The 25,799-nt window shown below is 42.1% G+C and overlaps 2 protein-coding genes and 1 pseudogene across 2 annotated transcripts; all 3 read left to right on the top strand.

The window, feature by feature from the left end:
- Positions 1-3,875: 3,875 nt before the first annotated feature.
- On the top strand, positions 3,876-4,829 carry LOC117885476 (olfactory receptor 49-like). The gene has a single exon (XM_034786778.1). It carries the CDS (start codon positions 3,876-3,878, stop codon positions 4,827-4,829), a length of 954 nt encoding a protein of 317 aa, XP_034642669.1.
- Positions 4,830-10,867: 6,038 nt separating this feature from the next.
- LOC117885475 (olfactory receptor 6M1-like) lies at positions 10,868-11,821 on the top strand. The gene has a single exon (XM_034786777.1). The coding sequence runs from the start codon at positions 10,868-10,870 to the stop codon at positions 11,819-11,821; it is 954 nt and encodes a 317-aa protein (XP_034642668.1).
- A 5,900-nt stretch (positions 11,822-17,721) lies between these two features.
- On the top strand, positions 17,722-18,623 carry LOC117885474 (annotated as a pseudogene).
- The last annotated feature ends 7,176 nt before the right edge of the window (positions 18,624-25,799 follow it).

The following is a 25,799-nucleotide window of genomic DNA, read 5'->3' as shown; positions in this document are numbered from 1 at the left end:
AAGCCCGGCACTGAACTGACAGTCGCCCTTCTCTGGTTCTCTGGGAGACTGCACCGAACTGCCTGAGTCTTTTTGTGTATCTTTGGATAAAAATCTGTTCTCTGTTCTTGGCCTCTAAAAGAATACTGTTAGCAGTCTGCTATTGGAACAGTATTCTAACTTCCCATAGGATTTGCTAAAGGGAATGTCATTCTGTCCCATCTCAATATCAAGTGATTCTCGTTGAAAAATGGCACAACACACATGCAGGTGCTCAGAAGTAGAAGTGGGTGACCTTTTGTGGCTGAAACTATTTTTGGGCTCAAATGCACATTTAGCAACACATACAGGTTTTGCAAATTCATGTTGGTTTCACTGAAGGGTATTAGCCATGTGTTTAAAAAAAATCAAATGTCTCATTGCAGCATTTCCCACAGGAAATGTCTCTGTTTTTCAGTGCAAAGCCACCTTTGTGTTTCAAAATTCCACTGCCTTGATTTGAAAAATAGAAAACATTTTACGGGCTCCATATTAAAAGCTATGCATTTCAATTTTGTCATTTGACCCAAAAGAAATGTGTGGGGGTTTTTATCATTTGCATTCACCAAACTTTTTTTCCCATTAATTTCTGAACCAAAAATTATTTTTATTTTTTTTCAGTTACCAGCTAACTGCAAAAAACATTATTCACACAATTACACTCCCAAATAAACACTACTTTCCCATTCCACCTACAATCTGTTTATTTTAGAACATGGTCAATAGAAGGGTTTTTAAAAGGGATAAAGAACTTCATGCATGTTTAAGAGTAATATATTTTAGTTTCCTTTCACAGCACGATTCCAATCTCTGATGGAAATAATCATGAAAAGTTGGAAAATTCAAAAAAGTTGAACTAATCACCCAGTTCTCCCTTGACAATTTATAGTGGGATTATCAATTATTCATAAGGGATTTGAGCACCTAACTCCCATTGAAAGATTATATGAGCTCTGCATCTAACTGCCTTAGTCATCTTAAAAATCTTAGCCTTAAAGATGACCATTTTTGTGTTCAATTTGATCATCCATCTCAGGTTGTCCTAGGAGATTTCTTGCTTCTGGTAATTTTCTATTGGTGTTGTCAGTCCTCAGATGAAATCATCACACTTTCAAAACTTATTTATAGAGTGGGTGAAGGCAAGGATTTTCTCCAGCTGCACAGAGAAGGAGAGATTCTGAGAGAGCAACAGAGACAGAGAGACTGAGATTTTCAGAGAAAGATGTTTTCTGTTTCTTTTCTGAATGACAGCATCCATTGCTCAGCCAGTCTGGAAAGGTAAAGATATGAAACTATGGTATGGCTATCCCTATGCTGTTCCATGGCTCATAAATTCATAGATTAGAAGGCTAGCAGGGATCATTGTCATCATCCAGGCTGGTCTCCTTTTTAACACAGGCCATAGAAATTACCACTAAAAATTCCCAGAGACTCCACCATAACTCTCGATAAGTTGTTCCAATTGTTAATTATCCACCCTCTTAAACATGCACATCTTATTTCCAGAGTGAATTTGTCTTGTTCCAACTTCCATCCAATGGATCACATTATGCGTTTCTCTGCTACATGGAAGAGCCCACTTGCGTCCCAAATGGGTATGTTGACTCTAACCAAGTCACCCCGTAAACATCTCTTGGTTAAGCTAAATAGATTGAACTTCTTCAGCCCATAGGGCTTGTTCAAGTGGATCTTTAGCTACCACATTAGTTATGTCACTGCTGTAGAAAAGGTGTACAAATGAAAAATTCAGGAAGGTAAATGTAGTGCTGGAGCAATAGAATATAGTAGCGAAGCTCAATCTATTTAGATTATTTAAGAAAAGTGACATACATGACTTTATCATAGCATACAAGTGCCTATGGAGGGAAAACATTTGTGATAGTAGAAGACTCTTTAACCTATCAAAAAAAGTATCCAGTGATTTGAAGCTGAGGATAGACAAATTCAAACAAGAAGAATGGTGCACATTTTTAAGGGTCAGATTTATTAACTATTGGGACAATTTACCTAGAGATTTGGTGGATATTCCATCACATGAAGACTTTAAATTGAGTTTGAATACCTTTCTAAAAGATATTCTCTACTTCAACCACAAGTTGTAGGCTTAATTGAGAAATTACTAGATACAATTTAATGGTTTGTGATGCTGAGAGCAAATTAGATCTTTTTTGGCAACTAATTGGTCGTTTGCTCTGAGGGTGGTCACATGAAAAGCAATTGGGTGATACGTGAGGGATTGACCTTTTTATTATAATTCTGACGCAAAGAAAAAAAATTTCCAGAATATATTTGGGGCCATCAAAAGCTTCAAAGTTTCTGTGCTCAAATGTAGTAGTTGTATTAAATAGGCTTATTGTTATCATTGATAACTATTTTACTCGTTATAGTAAATATAATGGGGTTGTGAATATTTTTTATTTGATTAAGGGTTCGCCCACTTTGAAAGGTTGACAAATATTGCTTCAGGTCAAGCATAAGTGTGGAGCTTGGACTATGTTAACTTGAAATTGCATTGTGTGAGATGTATTACAGAATTGACTGAGACAACTGAGAGGTCATGGTGAATAATCAGTTGAACATGAGCTCCAAGTTCGGTCCTGTGGCCAAACAGCTGAATGCCGTCTTCGGGTATAAACACAGGGGAGTCCTGAGAAGGAGAAGAGAGGTTGTTTTTCCTTTGTATTTATCACTGACGCAACCGCTGTGGAATACTTGTGTCTAGTTTTGGAGTGCACAGTTGAAGAAGGATGTTAATCAAATGGGGAGGTTGAGAGATGAGTCACAAGAATGATTAAAGATTTGGAAAACATTCCTTAGAGTGTTATATTCAAGGAGTACAATAAACTCAGCTTAAGAAAGAAGTAACTTGATCACAGTCTGTAAGTACCTACATGAAGAACAAATATTTCAGCATTGCAGAAAAAGCTATAACAAGGTCAAATGACTGGAAGTCAAAGCTAGAAATATTCTGACTGCAAAAAAGGTGCACATTTTTGAATAGTGAGGGGGAATTAAGCAGCTGAACAATTTACAATTCTCCAACACTGGTAGTTTTTAAATGAAGATTAGGTGTTTTTCTAAGAGATAGGCTCTATTTTGGGATGTTCAACAGCTGGAGTTATATATGTTGTCAGACTAGATGATTAGAGAGGTTCCTTCGGGCCCTGGAATCTATGATGGAGTATGTTGTAAAAAAAAAAGTCCAAAAAGAATCTATGCTGCTGAATGCCCAGACTCACAGGGGCTTGGACTCCTGGATGGCTTATTCTTTTTTTCATTTATTTAACGGGTCATCGGTTGTCTCCAGAGGACAGGAGGAACTGGATCAAAGAGGTCATTCAGGGACCTGGACTCTGATCAGGAAGGGAATCGCTGCCAGACTCTGATAAAATCCGACTTCACTAGCAGCGTGAAACTAGAAGGTGACTGAATTCTTTGTCTATATTGATGTTTGGTCATGTTAAATACAAGATTACTGGTTTTTCAAACACAGAGCTCGGGCACAGTTTGTTGGTGGGTTTTAAAACAACCTGCAGGACCGTTGAAATAGAATTATGAAAAAAAACTGCACCTTTTATTTACCTGAAAGCTTCAGTAGAGGAAGTTTAGAGGTGTAAAAGGGCTGTAGTACCAAACTTGGGATACTGATGTTGAATAAGGGTGTTCCCAGGGAGAAGCAGGTCACGGCAACAAGTTAGGAGATTAACGGAGGAGATACCAGGTAAAACACTACGTCATACGATATGGACATAGATTAGACGATGACAAGATTCCATCTGGCTTTAATATCAATGACTCTGTGAAAATGCCTTTTATTTTCACTGTTACTCTTTCTACAGCCAAGGCTGATGTCGGACATGAAGGAAAGAAATGAAACGGCTGTGTCTGAGTTCATCCTACTGGGATTCTCCAGCCTTGGTGAGAAACTAAAGACTTTCCTCTTCCTGGTTCTTCTCCTCACCTACCTGATCACAATAACGGGCAATGTGGTCATCATTTTCATAGTGTGGGTGGATTGCCGACTCCACTCTCCCATGTACTTTTTCATCGCCAATTTGTCCTTCTTGGAAACTTGGTTCACCTCTGTCACAAGCCCTAAAATGATACTGAACTTCGTCTCAATCAACCAAAACATTTCATTCTATGGCTGTATGGCCCAGTCATTCTTCTATTTTGCCTTGGGTGGTACAGAGTTCTGCCTCCTAGTGGTCATGTCCTTTGATCGCTATGTTGCCATCTGCCGCCCTTTGCAATACGCCAGCATCATGAAGCAGAGACTCTGTGTGCAACTAGTTCTTGCTTCATGGGTGGGAAGTTTCACAGTTATAAGTTTACGGATGGTCCTGATTTCGAAGCTGAGATTCTGTGGGCCGAATGTGATCAACCATTTCTTCTGTGACAATTCTCCCCTTTTCCAACTCTCTTGCACTGACACCAGTGGGGTTAGAAGGGTGGATTCCATTCTGATCTCAACTATAGTCCTGAGTTCATTATGTTTAACCATGTTGTCTTATGGAAGCATCTTCTTCTCTATTCTGCGAATCCCAACAGCCACAGGCAGACAGAAATCATTTTCAACCTGTGGTTCCCATCTCACAGCTTTGGCAATTGCCTATGGAAGCTGCATTGTTTTGTATGCCAGGCCTTCAGGAAGTGCCTCCTCAGATGTCAACAAAGGGGTGGCTCTGCTGAACACCGTACTGTACCCTTTCCTCAACCCCTTTATCTACAGCCTCAGAAACAAGACTGTGAAACTTGCCCTGAGAGAAACCTTCAGTTGGAGCACAACAAAGTTGTTCCCAAATCTATAATGTGTTTCTGGATAGACAGAAGCAAAGCAACCAAAAGATAATGAATGGGCATGAGTCAATCTGCTAATGTTTAGCCCAATTATGTGTAATGATCCTTTCTCCATCTGTTGTTTTATGAATAAATGGTCAGAGCTTTGTATTTTTCATGGAAATAATTAGAATAATTAAATCTTTCTTCAGAGTGCTAAACTGTCAGACAATTGAGATCAATGTGCCGTTATCCACAGAGCAAACACATCACAGATAGTAGCAGGGTGAGCTTCCTTCGAGTCACACCACTTTCAACAGGACTCGGGTATCACATACACAATCCTCCAGCTGTGACCTCACCAGTGGTGAGTAGAGTGAGGGCAATTAGCTGCTCGGTTTTACCTACAAGACTCCTATTGTTATACCTTAGAACGATATTAACCTTTTTCTCAGCTGCCTTGCATTGTTGACTCATACTGAATTTGCGAGCTGCTATAATCCCCAGACTATTTTCAGCAGTACCTAGCATTTTATATTTCTCATTTTGTAGGTGTGCATTCAGTTTTTCTTTTCTAAGTGTAGAACCTTGTAATTGTCTTTCTTGAATTTCATCTTGTTGATTTCAGATCAATCCTCTGCCAAAGTCATTTTGAATTCTCATCCTGTCCTCCAAAGTGCTCGGAACCCCTCACAGCTTGGCATCATCTGCAAATTCGATAAGCACTCTGTGATCAAAGTTATTAATTAAAATAATGACTAGTACCAGACAGAGGACTGACACCTAGATAGGACCTCCCCATTTCACAGTGAACCATTAGATGGTTTAAACACAACAAATCCTGTATCTTGGCAGGGGGTAGACTGGATGACCCTTGCGGGCCATTATCACCCTATGAATCTGTGATTGATAACTATTCTTCCGTATGGTTTTCCAACCAGTTGAGTACCCACCTGATAGTAATTTCATCTAAATCACATTTCTGTAGTTTTCTTCTGAGAATGTAATGTGGGACTATGACAAAAGCATTATTAAAATCTAATATAATAATGTCCCCCTTCATTAGGCCAGTAACCTACTCAAGGATGGAAATTAGGTTGGTTTGGCCTGATTTGTTCTTGACAAATCCATTCTGGCCATGCCTTATAACTGTGTTATTACCTAGGTACTTACGCATCAGTTGTTTAATCATTTATTTCCAGTAGCTTTCCAGGTTCTGAAGTTGGGCTGCCTGATGTATAATTCCTTGCTCCCATTTCTTCCCCTTTTTAAAGATGGTTTCTATGGCTGCCCTTCTCCAAGTCGGACATTGCAGAATCAGGCATCCAGATCTCTATAGTGGCTTGGAAAGTGTTAGCAATAGTGTAGATGGGGCCTAATAGACATACCTGAGATTTCTATTCTCAGAGAAAAGCTGTAGAATCTTCCTAGCTTATAATTCTGTGTGCGTAATGAATGTTCAGGTAAGCATGCCTCATAGTGAAACTCCAACCCCACATGAAACTCAAATAATTATTATGACAATAAAATCAGTTGTCTTGACTGGTGTTGCCTGTCTCTGGATGGAAGTTTACTCTCTTTTTCTTCCTTGATCTTGACCTCTAAGATTACACTGTTAGCAGTTTCCTATTAGAAGAATATTCTAAACTGCCCATTTGATTTGGTAAAAGGAATTTCATTTTGGCCCATCTCAGTATCAAGAAATTCACACACAAGCCTGGTGTAATACATACAGATGCTCATAAATTGAAGTGGGTGAACCTTTTTGGCTGAAACACTCTTTGGTCTAAAATTCTGATTCAGCAACACTAAAATTTTACAAATTCATGTTAGTTTCACTGAACTGGGTCAGCCACATTTAAAAATAAAATCAAAATATTTCATTGCAACATTTTCCAAGAGTTGTGTTTAAGTTTTTCAGTGCAAGCAACATTTTTGTCTCAAAGTTTCCTTTACATTAAAAAAACCCATAGAAAATATTTGAATATGCCCAAGACTGAAACCTTTTATTTCAGTTTTGTCATTTGACCCAAAATAAATTTTGGGTTATTTTTTACTTTTTAATTCACCGATTTATTTAAATTATTTTTTGGTCCAACCTAAATCAACATTTATTTTTTTTAATTGCCAGCCACATATGAAGTTGTTAAACACAGAGCTATGCTCACAAATACTCACTGGTTTGCCATTCCATTTACAATCTATCTATCTTAGAACATAAATCAATAGAGGTGTTTACAAAAGAGGTAAAGAATTTTGTGACTATTTAAGAGTAACATTTGTCTGTTACCTTTCACAGCATAATTCCAAACTTTGATGGAAAAATCATGAAAAACCATTAAAATCTGAGAAGTGCAAAAAAGCTGAATTAATCACTGAGTTCTGCCCTAACAGTTTATGATAGGATTTCAATGTTTCCTAAGGGATTTGAGCACCTAAATCCCATGGAAAGATCATGGGAGTACTGCATCTAACTCCCTTAGTCTTTTGAAAAAGCTTAGCCTTAAAGATGACCATTTCTGTGTTCAATTTGATCATTCATCTCAGATTGTCCTAGGAGATTTCTTGCCTCTTGTAATTTCCCATTGGTGTTGCCAGGTCTCAAAGGAAATCATAGCATTTTCAAAACCTTATTTACAGAGTGTGTGAAAGCAAAGTTTTTTTCACCAGATGAACTCAGCAGGAAAGATGCTGAGAAAGCAATGGAGAGAGAACGTCAGAGAAAGCGATGCGGTTTCTGTTTCATTTCTAAATGATAGCATCCAATGTTCAGCAGGTCTGAGAAGATGAAGATACAAAATTATGGTGTCTATAGCTATGCTTTGATGTTCCATGACTCATAAATTCATAGATCAGATGGCCAGAAGGGACCCTTGTGATCATCTGGGCTGGCCTCCTCTCTAACACCGGCCCTGGAACTTCCCAGAAAAAAATTCCTAGAGCAGATCTTTTAGGAAAAAAAATATCCAATCTTGATATAAAAACGGTCAGTGATGGAGACTCCACCACAGCCCTTGGTAAGTAATTCCAATTGTTAATTATCCTCACTTTTAAAAAATTATACTTTTATTTCCAGTCCCAAATTCTTCTAGCTTCAACTTCTGGCCAAGGAGCTTGTAATACCTGTCTCTGCTAAAGAGAAGAGTCCATTTGCTCCCCCTGTACCTTTGGCTGTAACCGAATCACCCCTTCAACTTCTCCTTTTTAAACTAGAGAGACTGAGCTCCTTGAGTCTATCACTAGAAGGGGTGTCTCAGTGATCTTTAGCTACTGCTTTTGCCTTGTCACTGCTGTAGAAAAGGGGAATAAGGGAAGGAATTAGCAAGGTGGAGCTATAGAATACAGTAGTGAAGTTCAATCTATTTATATTATTGTAGAGAAGGTTCAGAGATGACTTGATCATGATTTAGAGATGCCTACATGGGGAAGAGATTTCTGACAGTTGAGGACTCTTTAGCCTAACAGAAAAAAGTATCCAATGGTTTGAAGCTGAAGAAAAACAAATTCAAACAAGAAGTAAGGAGCACATTTTGAAGGGTGAGAGTCATTAACTATTGAGACAATTTACCTAGAGATATAGTGGATATTCTGTTACTTGTAGTCTTTGTGTTGAGTTTGGAGGTCTTTCTAAAAGATATCCCCTACTTCATCCACAAGTTGTGGGCTTAATGGAGAAATTACTAGATAAACTCCTATGATTTATATGATGGCCGAGAGCACATTAGATCTGTGTTTCTAAACAGATGGGTGTTGTTTCTGGGAGCTTTGGCATTAAAGCAATGTGGGGGGGGGGAGAGGCACTGAATTTTTTATTACAATCCTGACAAATCAAATTTCCAGAACAAACTTGGGGTGGTAAAAACCTTCAAAGTTTCTGAGATCGAATGTAATACTTGTATTTGGTAGGGTTATCACTGTTAACATTGATAGCAGTTTTACTCTTTATAGTAAATGTAATGGGATTGTGAACATTTTTACTTTGATTAATGATTCACCAACATTAAAAGCCTGAAAAACACTGCTACAGGTCACTCATGAGTGTGGAGAAGGGACTATGTTCACTTGAAATTGCATTGCATGAGATATTGTTATTGGATGTCGTAAGCAAACTTCACTCTGAAAAAGACTCAGGAGTCACAGTAAATAATTAGCCGAACATGAGCTCCCAGTTCAGTGATGTGGCCAAAAAAGTCTAATGCAATCCTGGGGTGTGAAAACAGGAATATTGAGAAGGAGAAGGGGTGTGTTCTTCCTTTCCATTTGGTGCTGGTGCAACTGCTGCTGGAATCCTGTATCCAGTTCTGAACCACGAAACGATTAAAGCTTTGGAAAACATTACTGAATGTGATAGACTGAAGGAGTTCAATATAATTATCTTAACAAAGAGAACTTTAAAAGGTAACTTGCTCACAGTCAATAAGTACCTACGTGGGGAGCAAATATTTTAGTCTAGCAGAAAAAATGTAGAACAAGACCAAATGACTGAAAGTGAAAGCTAGAAAAAATTCAAATAGGAACTAAGGTGCACCTTTTTTAACAGTGAGGGGAATTAACCATTTGAACAACTCACCAAGTGTAGTGGTGGATTTTCCATCACTGGCAATATTTAAATCAAGACGGGATTTTTCCTGAAAGATAGGATCTCGTTAAAAGGAATTATTTTGAGGAAGTTCAATGGCAGGAGTTATACAGGCGATGAGACTAGATGAACTCAGTGGTCCCTTCCAGCGGAGGAATCTATAATGGAATTATGTTGCAAAACAATGACCAAAAAGAACACATGCTTCTGGGTGCTCAGTGACACAGCAGCTTGGACGCCTGGATGCCATGATCTTCTTTTCACTGTTAGCTTTTTTGATTGCCGCTGCACAAAGATGGCAAAGTTCACAAACGAGTCAAGATTATATAAGATAGTTAAGTCGAAAGCAGAATTACAAAAGGATCCGACATAACCGGGTGATTGGGAAACAAAATCGCCGATGAAATTCAGTGTTGAGAAATGCAAAGTAATGTATATGAGAAAACATAATCACAACTTCACATGCAAAATAATAGGGTCTAAATTAGTTATCACTCAAGAAAGAGATCTTGGAGTCATTGTGGATAGTTCTCTGAAAACATCCACTCAATGTGCAGAAGTAGTCAAAAAAGCGAACAGAATGTTGGGAATGATTCCCATTACCAAAAGGATAGATAATAAGATTGCAAATAACATAATGCGATGATATAAATAGATCTTTTCTGCGATGGGGCGACCAGAACTGCCCATAGTGCTCTAGGAGTGGGCATATTATGTATTAGAAATGGAAAAGGTACAGAGAAGGGTAACAAAAATAATTAGGGGTATGGAACAGGTCCCATATGAGGAGAGATTAAAAAGACTGAAACTCTTCATCTTGGAAAAGAGATGACTGTGGGGGGATATGAGAGAGGTCTAGAAAGTCATGACTGGTGTGGAGACAGTGAATAGGGAAGTGTTATTTACCTCTCCGTGGAACGCCAGAACCAGGGGTCACCTGATGAAATTAATAGGCATCCAGTTTAAAACAAAAAAAGGAAGTATTTCCTCACACAACACACAGTCATTCTGTGGAACTCATTCCCAGGGGATGTTGTGAAGGCCAAAAGTATAACTGGGTTCAAAAAAGGTTTAGATAAATTCCTGGAGGATAGGTCGATCAAGGGCTATTAACCAAGATGGTCAGGGACGCAATCCCATGCTCTGTGTGTCTGAGTCTCTGATGGCCAGATGTTGGGAGTGAATGACAGGGTATGGATCACCCAATAAGTGCCCTGTTTTGTTCATTACCTATGAAGCACCTGGCTTTAGCCACTGTCAGAAGACAGGATATTGGGCTAGATGGACAATTGGTTGGACCCAGTATGGTTGTTCTTATGACAACAAATTACAGGATTAATGGAGGAGTTATTAGGTAAAATCATATGTCATATATTATGTACAAAGTGGGGCTAAAAGATCACAAGGGTTCCATCCGGCTTTAAAAATCTATGAATACACGAAAATGCCATTCACTTATTTTCATATTTACTCTTTCTAAAGAAGTTGGACATGGAGGAAAGAAATGAAACGGCTGTGTCTGAGTTCATCCTACTGGGATTTTCCAGCCTTGGTGAGAAACTGAAGATTTTTCTGTTCCTGATTCTTCTCCTCACCTACCTGATCACAGTGATGGGCAACGTGGTCATCATTTTCATAGTGTGGGTGGATCATCGACTCCACTCTCCCATGTACTTTTTCATTGCCAATTTGTCCTTCTTGGAAATCTGGTTCACCTCGGTCACAAGCCCTAAAATGATGCTGACCTTTCTCTCAGTCAGCAAAACCATTTCATTGAATGGCTGCATGGCCCAGACCTTCTTCTATTTCACTCTTGGGGCTACGGAGTTCACCCTTTTAATGGTCATGTCCTTTGATCACTATGTTGCCATCTGCCGCCCTTTGCAACATGCCACCATCATGAATCAGAGACTCTGCATTCAGCTAGTCCTTGTTTCATGGGTGGGAAGTTTCACAGTTATAAGTGTACGGATGGTCCTGATTTCGAAGCTGAGATTCTGTGGGCCAAATGTGATCAACCATTTCTTTTGTGACAACACACCCCTTTTCCTACTGTCCTGCACTGACACCAGTGGGATTAGGAGAGCAGACTCCATTTTGAGCACAACTGTAGTGCTGAGTTCATTATGCTTGATAATGTTGTCATATGTGAGCATCTTCTTCTCTATTCTGCGAATCCCAACAGTCACAGGCAAACAGAAAGCTTTTGCTACCTGTGGGTCCCATCTCACAGCTTTGGCTGTCGTCTATGGAAGCTGCATTGTTTTGTATGCCAGGCCTTCAGGAAGTTTCTCCTTGGATGTCAACAAAGGGGTGGCTCTGCTGAACACCGTACTGTACCCTTTCCTCAACCCCTTTATCTACAGCCTCAGAAACAAGACTGTGAAGCTTGCTCTGAGAGAAGCCTTTGGTTGGAGAACAGCAAAGTTGTTCCCCAACCTGTGAAATGCTTCTGGATAACTACAAGTAAAGCAACAAAATGATAATGAGAAGGCATGAGTCAATCTGTTAATGTTTCGTACAATTCTGTGTAATAGTCCTTTCTCCATCTGTATTTTTCATAAATAAACATTTAGTCAATTCTAATTTTAATGGAAACAATTAAAATAATTTTGCATTTCATGAGAGTGCTGAACTGTCAGACATTTGAGATCAATGTACAACTATCCACAGAACAAATGCAGCATTGACAGTAGCAGAGCAAAGTCCAAGACTAGCACACCAATCCTCTAAAACCGATTTTCCTTCCTAACAAGATTCAGGATAGTAAGCAGAAAAGCTGAGCTTTTCATATAAGCTAAGGGTTTTTAGGTGCCCAAATTCCAATGAAACTCAATGTAGTTGTGTAACTTAAGACCAAATTTTCAAAAGAATTTAGGCACCTAAAAAGCAAGTATTTATCTAGTGTGATTTTCAGAAGTCCCTGGGCACCAAACTACCATTGATTCCCAGTAGACATCTATCTATTAATCAATTATTTTTCCACTGAACATCTCTATGGGATGGAAAATAGAATTTCACCTGGTAATTCTGCTCTGGGCACAATACTTGTGGTTGAGTTACAATATGTCATTCCGAAGTCATCCAGTCTTTTTTATACCCTCCAAGAGTTGGAGAATTTTCTACATTGTTATGCTAGCTGTGATACCTGTGGTATCTGATCTAACTTCTCCTTGTTATGGTAGGTTCAGTTCTCTTTCTCCTTTCTAGGAACATAAGAGCAGTATCCAACAATTGGTGAAAAAGCATGAATCAGTCTCCCAATGCTAAGGTAAATTCTTTGACATTATAATCTTTTCTCCACTCAGATTCTTTCTAATGACTGTTCTGTAAAACATACCCAAGAAATGAACCAGAATCTCTCTATCTCTATAACATTCTGTCAATCTGGTAGGGTAAGTAGATTTCAGGCTTTTATAAATTCCTGTCTCTTCGTCCAAAGCTTTAGAGCCAGTCTTGCTCTATTGTTAAGAAGTCTGAATTGCTCTCACACAAATCACCTTAGAGAATTGAAGCCTGTTTTATTGAAAGGTTGAATATTCTTCATGACACTGAAATTATCCCCCATATTATTTTGGAAAAATACAAATAGGCTTAATCATGAGTTGTGGTTAAATCAAGCAATGAATGTGAAAACTGCTACCAACTATTCATATTTGTATATCAAGCTATACTATTCATTTAGGGGAGAGTTAAAACAGTACCTAGGGGATTTAGAAGCACAAGTCCCATGGAAGGTCAATGGGAGATTTTTGCTCTTAAATCCCTTAGATGCTTTTGAACTACCAGCACCCTTAAGATGTCACTATACTGAATGCTCAGAGCATGCCTATACTACAGATACACTCCTCCACTAATGTTCTCTGGTGCAAACTGGTGCAGCTTCTGTGAAGCAAATGAAGCGGTGCCAATTTACACAGGTTGAGGATCTTGCCCATTCCTAGTCAAGATCAAGAGCAGGTAAGATACGATTCTACATCTCACTGGAAAGTTCCCGTTGGATCAGTACATCATCTGGTGTGACTCGTACGGCGCCATTGACTTATGTGGAACTGTGGGCAATTTACATTGTCTGGAACTGGGCCCACTGACTTGGATCAACTCCAATTGACACTGGCTGGAGATATGATCCAGTGACTCGAGGGATGAAGGGTCAGATTCCTTCACAGCGTTGAGTAAAAACAAAGGGCCAGGCTTTTAAAGAGACTTAAGCATCTAAAGATCTACACCGGTCCTTATTTGGATTTTCAAAAGTGCCTAATTCCCAATAGGACTTAGGTGCCTAGGTACTTCTGAAAATCCCTATAGGCACCTATCTACAAATTTAGGCGCCTAAATACCTTCAAAATCGAACCCCAAATCAATCTCCAAAGGTCACTGGATTCTTTCATTTGACTAGGAAACAATAATCTGGAGCTACATGACTGAAATTCGGAGTAGCAGCCGTGTTAGTCTGTATCCGCAAAAAGAAGAACAGGAGTACTTGTGGCACCTTAGAGACTAACAAATTTATTAGAGCATAAGCTTTCGTGGACTACAGCCCACTTCTTCGGATGCATATAGAATGGAATGTTCCATCCTATATGCATCCGAAGAAGTGGGCTGTAGTCCACGAAAGCTTATGCTCTAATAAATTTGTTAGTCTCTAAGGTGCCACAAGTACTCCTGTTCTTCTTATGACTGAAATTGCCATTGGTTCAATATAGGACTTGTCTATTGATCTTAAGGACATGATGCAAAGATGAGCTTTAGAGAAGTGCAGAAGATGCTGAGCTTGGGGCATTTGAGGGATGATAAAGTGTTTTGTTTGCATATGTTACATTTGTCTAACATACAACTGCCAAGCTATGAATGGCTTTTTAAGAGTGGCATGTTTAATGCATGTGAATAGGTGCTTAGAACACAGGTCAAGTGAGTTTTAAAAAGTTATAAATCCAAAGAAATAAATATAGAAACACAAAAATTATCTTGATTTTTATTTTTACATGAGAGCTCCAAGGAATAGAATTTTTACTTCATTATTTGGAAAGGTATTTTTGGTTGATTTCTGTTGTTTTTTAAACAACTCATTCATTTTCTGTTTAGAAAGAAAGAAAGAAAGAAAGAAAGAAAGAAAGAAAGAAAGAAAGAAAGAAAGAAAGAAAGAAAGAAAGAAAGAAGATTTTTTAATAATAAGATCTAAGGATTTGAAGTAGTCATTAGAATGAGTGTGAGATATACCTCCTCTGCAATGATATTATTATAAACACTTGTTGGAAAACAGGTTCAGTGACATGCTTAACACTTAATGACACGTACTGTGAATATCCGACGAGCATCTAAAATATGGAACTTCAGATCATTTGTCCTCTGAGAATTAACAGAGGAACCCGTACAGAAAAGATGTTGAGCAAATGAAAAATGACTTTTCTTCCTCAACAACAAATACTTCCAGCAAAGAAATTGGGCAGAAAATAGAACACTCTGTGGAGATATAATAACTAGCTGGAACTAGTTGGATTCAATTCCACATCGCACATTACCTCCATGTCACTGTATATTTTACCTGGGTCTTGGCAGCATCCTGAACTGGTTACTGTGAGCAGAGAAAGGGTGCTAACATTGTTGAGTTCAGAGGGATGTTTTGCAGAGATTAAAATGTATGGAAAGTACTTTAGGACTGTTAGATCTAAAATATGCTTTCTTTATAACAAGCAAAACACACGTCTTTGAAAATAAAAAGCTGCATCCTCTAATATTTCAAATGGGCAGTTTCAGTGTTCTTCACCTTCTTCTCCTTGAAGGAATTTTCTCTTAATCCTCCCATCTGTCTATTTTTCTCTTTCTATCTGACCTATCCATCAGTCCGTCTAACAAGCTACATATCTACCCATCTATACAGGCAGGTACACCACAACCACTATGAAGATATATACAAGTCATACATATTCATAAATTGAACACAGAGAGCACTGTAGTCCCTTCTTTCCCCTTTCCCTATTTTATGAGAGGTTGTCATTTTCTTTGTTTTGCTTCTTAAATGTCTGATTTCAGGCGGGTTACTGACAGACTGAAGAAGTGGAGATTCTATCTTTGGGAGGCTCTGAGCATCCCAACCAATTCCAGAGGCAAGGTCTACACCATGTCCCAGTTCCCGAGAAAGCTGTCTCTCCTGCTCCCGGATATCTCATTCTGGAAGGTAACTGTTCTATCACTGATGTGAGTAATTCCTTTGTGTTCTTCCTGGAGATTGTGGGGATAGACTCATTGATAGTCTCTGGCTATTTTGTGCCATTCTGGTGATACAGAGCAGCTGTAGGGGACAGTCTGGTCATTCACAAGTGCCCCATGTCACTGGAGCACCACTCTGTCTACATTGCAATTGGAGGTATGATTTCAGCATCAGCCGACACATTCACGCTAGCTTTGATCTGTCTAGCTCAGGTACCAGCAGCAGTGTCCTATGAGTAATTACCCAGTGTCCCAGGTGGACTTGTATAGCCCGCGCTGAGGTCCATGCTGCTATTGGTACCCAAGATTGAAGCTAGTTGAGGTATGCCTACATGTGTTACAATCAGACCCCTCATTTACAGAGCAGACATACCCAAAGTAGCTAAAGGTTACCAGCGAATATAGCACACGATTCCTAACTTGTTGTCTTAAGCTAAAGAAGTTAGTCACCTCTTCCTTTGCAATTTCAACTCGGGGTGCGAGTCACTGGATACATCCCAGATGCTTTGTGCCTCTCTGATCAGATAGAACAACAGTGAACACAATTTAACAGGGCAGTTAAGCTGAGGATACAGCAGCTGCTTTGTCTCTCTGAGCCCGTGCAAAGAAGTGAGAGTGTACCCACCGCAGCAAAGGGCTGAGGGCAGAAGCATTCCAGCTCATGATTCAGTCAGGGGAAGTTTGGCTACTGGTATCTAAAATGATACAGTGTTCAAAGGCTATACAAATGCCAAGGTATTTATTAGTATTATTTAATCTCTTTTGAAGTAAACCCCCAGATACTATACTTGATTAACCCTGTAGATCTAAGATCCCGTTTTATCAATCTAGATTCTCGTATCACTCCCGCTGCCATAGGATCTGAGTGGCTCACAAGCATAAATTGTTACTTATCCCCCATTGACTGCAGTGATAGCAAAATCTAGTCCTTAATGCCATGGTAGATAGAGCGATATGGTCAACAATTCATCAGCTTTGAGAGAGAGAGAGAGAGAGAGAGAGAGAGAGAGATGCACATAGAGAGATAGATAGATGGTGTTTGGGAATTGCATATATATATTCATGAGAAAATATTGTAGCAGAAGCCAAATGGTTTCCCAGTAGTAGTAGTCGTACTATTACTATTACTAATAATAACATGTTAATAAATCATGCCAGATTCACAAGGGGATTTAGGCATCACACTCAAAATAGGGGAGGAGGAGATAGTGAGGGCCTTCTTATAACCGTACAATCATCAGGCCAAAAAGAGTCAGTAGAAAGTTGGCTTTGTACCTTTTGTGGTTAGGTGAGTATTTAGGCTGTTGTAGACTTAAGTTCAAGTCCCTGCACCAGTGGCTGTTTAATTTGTTATACAAATTTGAACAGCATCAACGGGAAATATTAAGAACACCCCTACCCCCATCAGGCAGTACCCCATAGTCCTGTGGTTACTCAGGAAGGGGAAGACTTAAGTTCAAATCTTTCTTCCAAAGCAGATTTTAACATGGGTCTGTTATATCCCAGGTGAGTGCTTCTCCCCTGAGCTAAAGGACACTTAAGGAATCTTACTCTGGCATTTATACCTTGGGTATCTTCTGGTCACCTTATCTAGGCCAAGGTTTCCAAAGCAGCCTAAGAGATTTATGACCACTAACCCCTTTGAATTAAGGTGTTTTACTCCCTTAGGTTTCTTTGAAAAATCCAGCCCTAGCAACTAGGTATTTTTCACCAGAGAAAAGCAGTCAGGCTTCAGGGAACCCGCTCCCCATTTTTTGCCCCCACTCACTGCATTCCAGAAGGCCGCCTTCACCTCCTTCTTTCTTATTGTGTAACTCAAAGGGTTCAGCAAGGGGGTCAAGACTGCATTTAGCCCGGACACCACGTTGTTCAAGGAACAGCTTCCTTAGATGTTGTGAATCTAGCCCAAAATGTTTTACATCTAACAAAATGCTTCCTTTGATCCAAACAGGAATTTGTGACAACTTTTTAAATTCTCCACTAATTCCGAACAGGTTCAGATTTGGCCAAACCAATTTTTGCCTCTACTGACCCTGCCTGATTCTTTGCAACTACCACTGAACTGAACTTCCACCTCCAAACGACTGCGCCTTTTGCTGTCCCTGCAAGTCACAACTCAAAGGAGGAAGGAGACAATGTGCAAGAAAAATACTACAACAGTGAAGGAGTTAATTCTCTGGGGCTTCCCCATTGGGCATGGTTTTCACATTGTGTTCTTCTCAGTCATTTTACTCATGTACATCCTGACCATTGTAGGAACCGGCCTTATTGTGATCATCGGGAGGACCAATCACAAGCTGCACACCCCGATGTACTTTTTCCTCAGCAACCTCTCATTCCTGGAGAGCTGGTACACCACCGCCATGGTGCCCAAAATGCGAGAGACCTTTGTAGCAGTTGAGACAAAAATTTACATGTACTGATGCCTCGTTCAGACTTTCTTCCATTTCTTCCTAGGCAGCACGAAGTTCTTCATCCTGGCTGTGATGTCCTTCGACCGCTATTTGGCTATATGCAAACCCTTGCTATACGCCACAGTCATGACCAGCAAGATCTGCCTCCAGCTGTCTGTGGGGCTTGTTTTGGGGGATTCCTGGATATATTATTCCAAAGTCTTCTGATCTTCCAGCTGCCCTTATGATACTCCAATATTAGCAACTATTTCTACTGTGACATTGGGCCGGTCTTAAAAATAGCTTGCACTAATACCTGCCTCATTGAGTTGCTGGGATTCTTGGCTGCAATCACAGTTATTCTCAGTTCCTTGATGTTCACCGTGGTTTCCTACATCTGTATAATATCCACCATCCTCCACATCCCCTCTGCAACAGGGTTCCAGAAGATATTTTCTATCTGCATTCCCATCTGACTGTAGTCTCGATACTCTATGGGGCTGTTCTGTTTATGTACCTGAGGCCCAGTGTGCATTCCTCGTTCAGTCTCAACGAGGTGATGTCAATGTTAAATACCATCTTGTGCCCTGCTGAACCCTTTGATTTACACAATAAGAAAGAAGGAGGAGAAGGCGGCCTTCTGAAATGCGGTGAGCAAAAAAAGGGGTTTCCTGAAGCCTGGCTGCTTTTCTCTGGTGGAAAAAAAACGAGTTGCTAGGGCTTGAGTTTTCAAAGAAGACTAAGGGAATTAAGCACATTAATTCAAAGGGGTTAGTGTGCATAAATCTCTTAGGCTGTTTTGAAAATCCCAGCCTACCTGAGGTGACCAAGAGATACCCAAGTTATAAATACCAGAATAAGATTCACTCGCTCTGCAGAAGGCCAGCAAATATTAATCAAACCAATGCATCCTCCTACACAGCCAGTGCTGAGGATTTAAGTGAGACAAAGAACGCTCCAGATCAGCGGGGCAGCACAAGGCCTGTGTATCACAGTCATCGGCAGGAGTTGAACCCTCAATGCTAAAAGCCTGAACTTTTGCTACTGCCTTACCTGAATCTGTTATCGTCGTAGGTTGACGAACTACTAGAATGGGATAAACATTAGAGTTGGTTGGGAAATTTTCAATTAAACATTTTTTTTCATTGGGGAATGCCAGCTCATCAGAACCGAAACATTCTGTGACAACACCTTTGTTCCGATGAAACTTTGCCAGGAAGGTTTCTGACATCAGAAGTTCTCCCAAGCCAATGGCTCATCGGGCTGACTCAGTTAAGGCACATCAGTTTCATAGCTAACAGTACACAGGGGAGTGATCGGGCCAGCATCATGTCAACCTGCCTTTGAATGCCCTAACCACATGGATCAGGTATCCATTTTGCAGATGGGTAAACCAAACATGGCCTTTCATTATGAGATCAAGCGAGACTCAACCCCATGACCTTCAGGACTGCAGTCAAATAGACTTAACGCATGTCCAGGCTGGAATTTCTGAAAGCAAGCCCACACTTTTCTGCTTGGAAAAGAAACAACTAAAGGGGGATATGATTGAGGTCTATAAAATCATGACTGGTGTGGGGAAAGTAAATAAGGAAGTGTTATTTACTCTTTTCATAACACAAGAACTACGGGTCACCCAATGAAATTAATAGGCAGCAGGTGTAAAACAAACATAATGAAGTATTTCTTCACACAACACACAGTCAACCTGTGGAACTCCTTGCCAGAGGATGTTGTGAAGGCCAAGACTATAACAGAGTTCAAAAAAGAACTAGATAAGTTCATGGAGGATAGGTCCATCAATGGCTATTAGCCAAGATGGGCAGGGATGGTGTCCCTAGCCTCTGTTTGCCAGAGGCTGGGAGTGGGCGGCAGGGGATAGATCACTTGATGAGTCTCTGTTCTGTTCATTCCCTCTGGGGCACCTGGCCTTGGCCAGTGTCATACTGGTTAGAGGGACCTTTGGTCTGACCGAGTATGGCTGTTCTGTTTTTCTAATGTTCTTACAGAATAGCCATTAGCCTGGTGATTAGGGTATTTACCCGCAATATGGAAGATCCTGATTCAGATCAGGGACTTGAAACTGGAGATCCCAAATTCCAGGTGAGTGTCAAAACCATCAGACTATAGAGTCAGTCTTTTCCTCTCTGTCCCAATGAATATTTGATTATTTACACAAAGTGGAACAGCTCCATCTACGTCAAAGGATTAAGAATTTCGTAGCCCTTGTGCTGGCCCTATACATCAAGGGGAATTTCACCTTGGGAACTCTCTTTACGTTGGTAACTTGGGTGTATTTTTCAATGAAATCACCAGTGTTACTGTGAGAAAGCTACTGAAACCTACCTGGTGACCCCCATGACATTGCTCAGTCAAGATTTTTATTTGCTTATTTGATTTTAATTGGGGGGATGGGGGTAGACTCAAGTCCAAGGTTTGCTCACAGCTTGCTAGACTCATAAGCCCATTGTACATCTTCTGGTAACTGCACAGCACTCCAGCTATGCTTCCTGGAGGTAGAAGTTGCACTTTCATGGTAATACCCCTCTAGGAAGGTCACTGAGGTTTGAAAGAAGGACTATCATCAGCTCTAAACCCAGGCACCTAGTGGGTCACTGTTTTAGCACTCAGGTGTGGTAGATTCTGAGGTGATGTCTACACTTAGGACTGCATGTGGGGTACAGGCACTGCATGTGTAGCAACCTGCAAGTGTAAAAGGCAGGCTGTGTCTAGATTTGCCACACCACAGTGACAGGCTCCAGCGGGGCGGTGGGGGAGGCAGCGGGACACGACACTGCTACCAATAGCAGCGTAGAGGTGGAAGGCACTGCCTGGGTGTGTGGAGAGCCTAGCGTGACCAGATGTCCTGATTTTATAGGGAAAGTCCCAATTTTTGGGTCTTTTTCTTATATAGCAGGGGTTGGCAACCTTTGGCATGTGGCTCGCCAGGGTAAGCACCCTGGCGGGCCGGGCCAGTATATTTACCTGCTGACGCAGCAGGTTCGGCCGATCGTGGCCCCCACTGGCGGCGGTTCACCGTCCCGGGCCAATGGGGGCGGCGAGAAGCCGCGGCCAGCACATCCCTCGCCCGCACCACTTCCCACCGCCCCCATTGGCCAGGGACGGCGAACCGCTGCCAGTGGGGGCCACGATCGGCCGAACCTGCCGCGTCAGCAGGTACATAAACTGGCCTGGCCCGCCACACTTGCTGTCTAGTCACCCTAGGAGAGCCCACGTAGGGTATGCCTTGGGGGTGAAGGTATGTGGGGCACTTTCTTCTTCTCTGCCTGCCAAAGCTGGGCCTCACCATCTACACTGCTGCTTACAGCTGTGCCAGCTGGCCATGCGGTGTGAGTATGCTGCACGCTGCCGTCAGGGTAAACGTTCACTTCGGCTGAGATTTTCAAAGCTGTGAAAGGGGATCTGGACACCCAATTTCTATTAAATTAATCAAATCTATCTATCTATCTATCTATCCCCATCCACCCCCATCTATCTATCTATCTATCTATCTATCTATCTATCTATCTATCTATCTATCTATCTATCTATCCCCATCCACCCCATCTATCTATCTATCTATCTATGTATCTATCTATCTATCTATCTATCTATCCCCATCCACCCCCTCTATCTATCTATCTATCTATCTATCTATCTATCTATCTATCTATCTATCTATCCCCATCCACCCCATCATCTATCTATCTATCTATCTATCTATCTATCTATCTATCTATCTATCTATCTATCTATCCCCATCCACCCTATCTATCTATCTATCTATCTATCTATCTATCTATCTATCCCCATCCACCTCCTCTATCTATCTATCTATCTATCTATCTATCTATCTATCTATCTATCTATCCCCATACACCCCCTCTATCTATCTATCTATCTATCTATCTATCTATCTATCCCCGTACACCCCCTCTATCTATCTATCTATCTATCTATCTATCTATCTATCTATCCCCGTACACCCCATCTATCTATCTATCTATCTATCTATCTATCTATCTATCTATCTATCTATCCCCATCCACCCCATCTATCTATCTATCTATCTATCTATCTATCTATCTATCTATCTCCATGCACCCCATCTATCTATCTATCTATCTATCTATCTATCTATCTATCCCCATACACCCCCTCTACCTATCTATCCCCCCCACACACCCTCTCTTTCTCTCTGTTGTACCTGAATTCTTCCCATGTAACTTTAAACAAAATTCTCTTTCTCTTCTCTAATTCCTGCAATAACTTGAGATTTTTCACTTTTTCTCTCTTCTCCAAAACTGTCTCTTCCTATACATAGCCATTGATAGAATACAGAGACATAGTCCTTATTACTGTTTGTTAGTTGTTCAATACGTGTATAATTGCCTTGTTGGTATTCCCTTGCAATGCTCATAATCCTAAATTTCTTAATCATTATTAAAAAACAATCAAACTATGGGACAAGCCCCTGAATTAATATAAACCCAACTAAAATGTATCTGTGTCTACGGGATGAGTCTACACTGCGCCCTAGTGGGGATGGAATAGAAATAACCCTAAGAGATTTTCATAGGTCAGAAGTATATGAAGTAGTGCTGCCCTCACACAGAGAGTTTTTGCAGGGCTAGAACTAGTTGTCTCTCACTGTGTCTCTTGCACAGTAATACACAGCCGTGTCTTCCGTTCTCAGGCTGCCGAGTTGCAGATACATGGTGCTGATGGAGTTATCGGTCGAGATGGTGACTCTGTCTTTCACAGAGTCGTCATAGCTAGTATCACCATCTTCAGGGTCAATCCCGCCAAGCCAAACCAGTCCTTTCCCAGGAGTCTGCCTGATCCAGCTCATATAGTATTCGGTGAGAGTGAAGCCTGAGGTTTTACAGGATATTTTCACAGACTCGCCGGGCTTCTTAATTTCTGCCCCAGATTGGACCAGCTGAACCTCCGATTGGACACCTGTAGGGAAGGCATATAATGAATATCGAAACACCAGATTTATCCCCATTGTCCCAGCATCCTCTGAATTCTCCATGTTCCCAATTTACCTGGATAAGTTGCCATTAAGCAAAGATAAATTAAAATATGCCTCATATTTATTATCCTCTGCAGCCAAACCAAACACCGATATTCTGAGCAGTAAAAGCAGGTGACAGCCTCGCTGTTTCAATGTGGTTATTCTAGAGGGGAAAAGAGTTTGGCTTTTTAAACAGGAAGCTCCCCACAGACTTTGCATAAACCCTCATCGCCTTCAGAAGCAGAGGGGGATAAAAGCAGCAGGACACTTGGGCCCAGATTCTGATCCGCCTGCTCGTGTGGGGGAGTGGCTCACCCCTCCGGTGGTGCCTCTGATAACAATGAGTCAGGCTTTTATTTTAGGCACAACCCGGAAAGGATCAGCACTAGCCCAGGGCTAACCCTAGGAGGCGTTGTGCCCAGGGGCGGTGAGTTGTATGGGCCCATGGTGCCTGGGCTCCAGCAATATTCAGAGCCAGGGGTCTTGGCTCCACCAATGTTTGGGGTCGAGTCTTCCCCCTGGCCCTGCCTGCCACCCCGTGCCTCCCCTGTGTCCCAGAATGTCCCTGCCTCTCCCCTGCAGCACCGCTGCCTCCGCTCTGCAGGCTCCCAGCATCAACTGTCACCGCAGGGTCCTAGCGCCTCCACCCACTACTGCCAGGGCAGGCTGCCCTTACCCTGCCCTTCCACCTCAGACCCCTCCCTTTTCCGGCGGGACCTCCACCAGCACAGGGCCCGCTGCCCGCAGTCACCACGCCGGACAAGGGGCAGCCCCATCCCCCACCTCCAGTGAGGCTACAGTGAGGGGCAGCAGCAGGGGAGGAGGCACACATGTGATAGCAGCCCCCCGCCCAGCACCCACCACAGGGGAGGCGAGGGGGCTTCCTGGACCTGAGAGAGGCCCTAGGAGCACGTGCAGTGACAGTGGTGTGAGGCAAGTGTGGTGTGTGGAGGGGTGAGGGGGGCCCCCTCCCCCAGAGCTCACTGCTGCCAGTGGGGAGAGTGCTGGGGGGGGAGTGCTCCTCTCTGGCCCCAGCCCCTAGGCAGCCTGCCTGCACCCCAAATTCATCCCCAGCCCTGTCCCACCCCAGAGCCCGCACCCCCAGCCAGAGCCCTTATGCCCTCCCCGCACTTCAACCCTCTGCCCTAGCCCTGAGCCCCTCCAGCACCCCAAACACTTCATTTCCAGTCCCAGCCAGAGCCCTCACCCCCCACACTCTGACCCTCTGCCCGAGCCCTGATCCTCCTCCCACACCCCAAACCCCTCATCCCCAGCCCCACCCCAGAGCCCTCACATTTTTACATTATTTTACAATATATATATTGGATTACAAGGCAGGTGTGGGAGGACGGAACTTGGACCTGTTCTGGGCACCACCAAAAAGTATACAAACCTGCCGCTCCTGGTTGTGCCTCAGAGATACGGTTCTGAGTCACACCTCTTCCTTTGCTCCCTTCATCTTCCCAGGGTGTAATCCAATTCCTCCTAGGCCAGTTATGGACGGATTCTCATTGACTTCAGTGGGGTTGGCTCAGGCCTTTACTGCTGGAAATTACCGGCACTAAATAACTCCCTGTCCCTAATATCAGCTACAGTGACCTTTGAGTAGGGGATGGAGCCAAGACTCTGCCAATCCCCAGTCCTGCTTTTCCACCTCCTCCCGGGAGAAGGAGTAAACAGCTGATTAGCCCTGTCTCATACCTCTGCAACCAGATCAGCCCACAGGAGACATATTTTCTGTTGCCTAGATTCATCATTTCCAGGGCCAGGCTGGACCACTGGGATCATCTAGCCTGACCTCCTGAGTAACACAGGCCAAATAATTTCCTCCACTTGCTCCTACATTCGTCCCAGTTCCTTGTCTTTGATTAAAACACATCCTCTAGAAAGGCATCCAGGTGTAACTTGACCTGAGATTTCCAAAACTCCCTTAAGGATTTGGCTCCTCAACTCCTCTGAATGGGAGCAGATCCCTTAGGAATGTTCAATATATCAGCTGTGGAGTCTGTTTATGAAAATCATGACCAGAGAGACAGTCTATCATTTTAAAGCAATATAAACCAGCACAGCTATCTTTATGTAAGCAGAGTCAGGATGAGCTCTCCCCTGACATGTGGTGGTGAGCTTTGGAAAAGGACGTCAGGGGCTGATCTCGTTTGCATGGGCACACCCACCCTGCCTAGCACAATGGACTGCTTGCCCAAATGGTCACTTTGGCTGCTTTAGGATCCCCAGTCTCTTTGTTATTGGGGCAGGAGTAATAAAGGGTTATTATCCTGGTTATGTGAATCAAGGACAGGAGAACTGTACTTGGCGTTTTATGATGGAGGGACTTGCCCTCACCTAAGTAGCACTCGCTAGGCAAGGGACATGGGTTACAAAGCCCAGTGAATTGAGGGAGGCTGGGATTAGGTGTTTGTGTCCTTGCCATGCCATTGTGTAATAATAAAGCTAATTTTGACTCTATTAGGAGTCTTGTTACATGCTGTAGAGCTGAAATCATTAACATTAAACCTACTTTGGGCAAGTGGTGCACTAGCACTGAGGCTCCCCTGATACCAGCTAAACTCACTGAGATTGCTGAGAAGTGTGTTAAGTGTGTGTGTGTATGTATGGGGGTGGGGTGCTGAATACAAGTTGGTGAGTGGCTAGAAGGATGGCTAGAGGAGAGGGGTGTCTAGTGGAAAGGCATGGCTAGTAAAGTGGAGTGGATAGCAGAGTGGCTGATGGGGAAGACTGCAGCAGAGCCCCATGGAAAGGCATGGCAATTGGCTGTCAACCCAAGCAACAGAGCATGTAA

The sequence above is a fragment of the Trachemys scripta genome, chromosome 12 (assembly GCF_013100865.1).
Source record: "Trachemys scripta elegans isolate TJP31775 chromosome 12, CAS_Tse_1.0, whole genome shotgun sequence".
NCBI lineage: Eukaryota > Metazoa > Chordata > Testudines > Emydidae > Trachemys > Trachemys scripta.
This window is presented reverse-complemented; position numbering and strand designations above follow the sequence as displayed.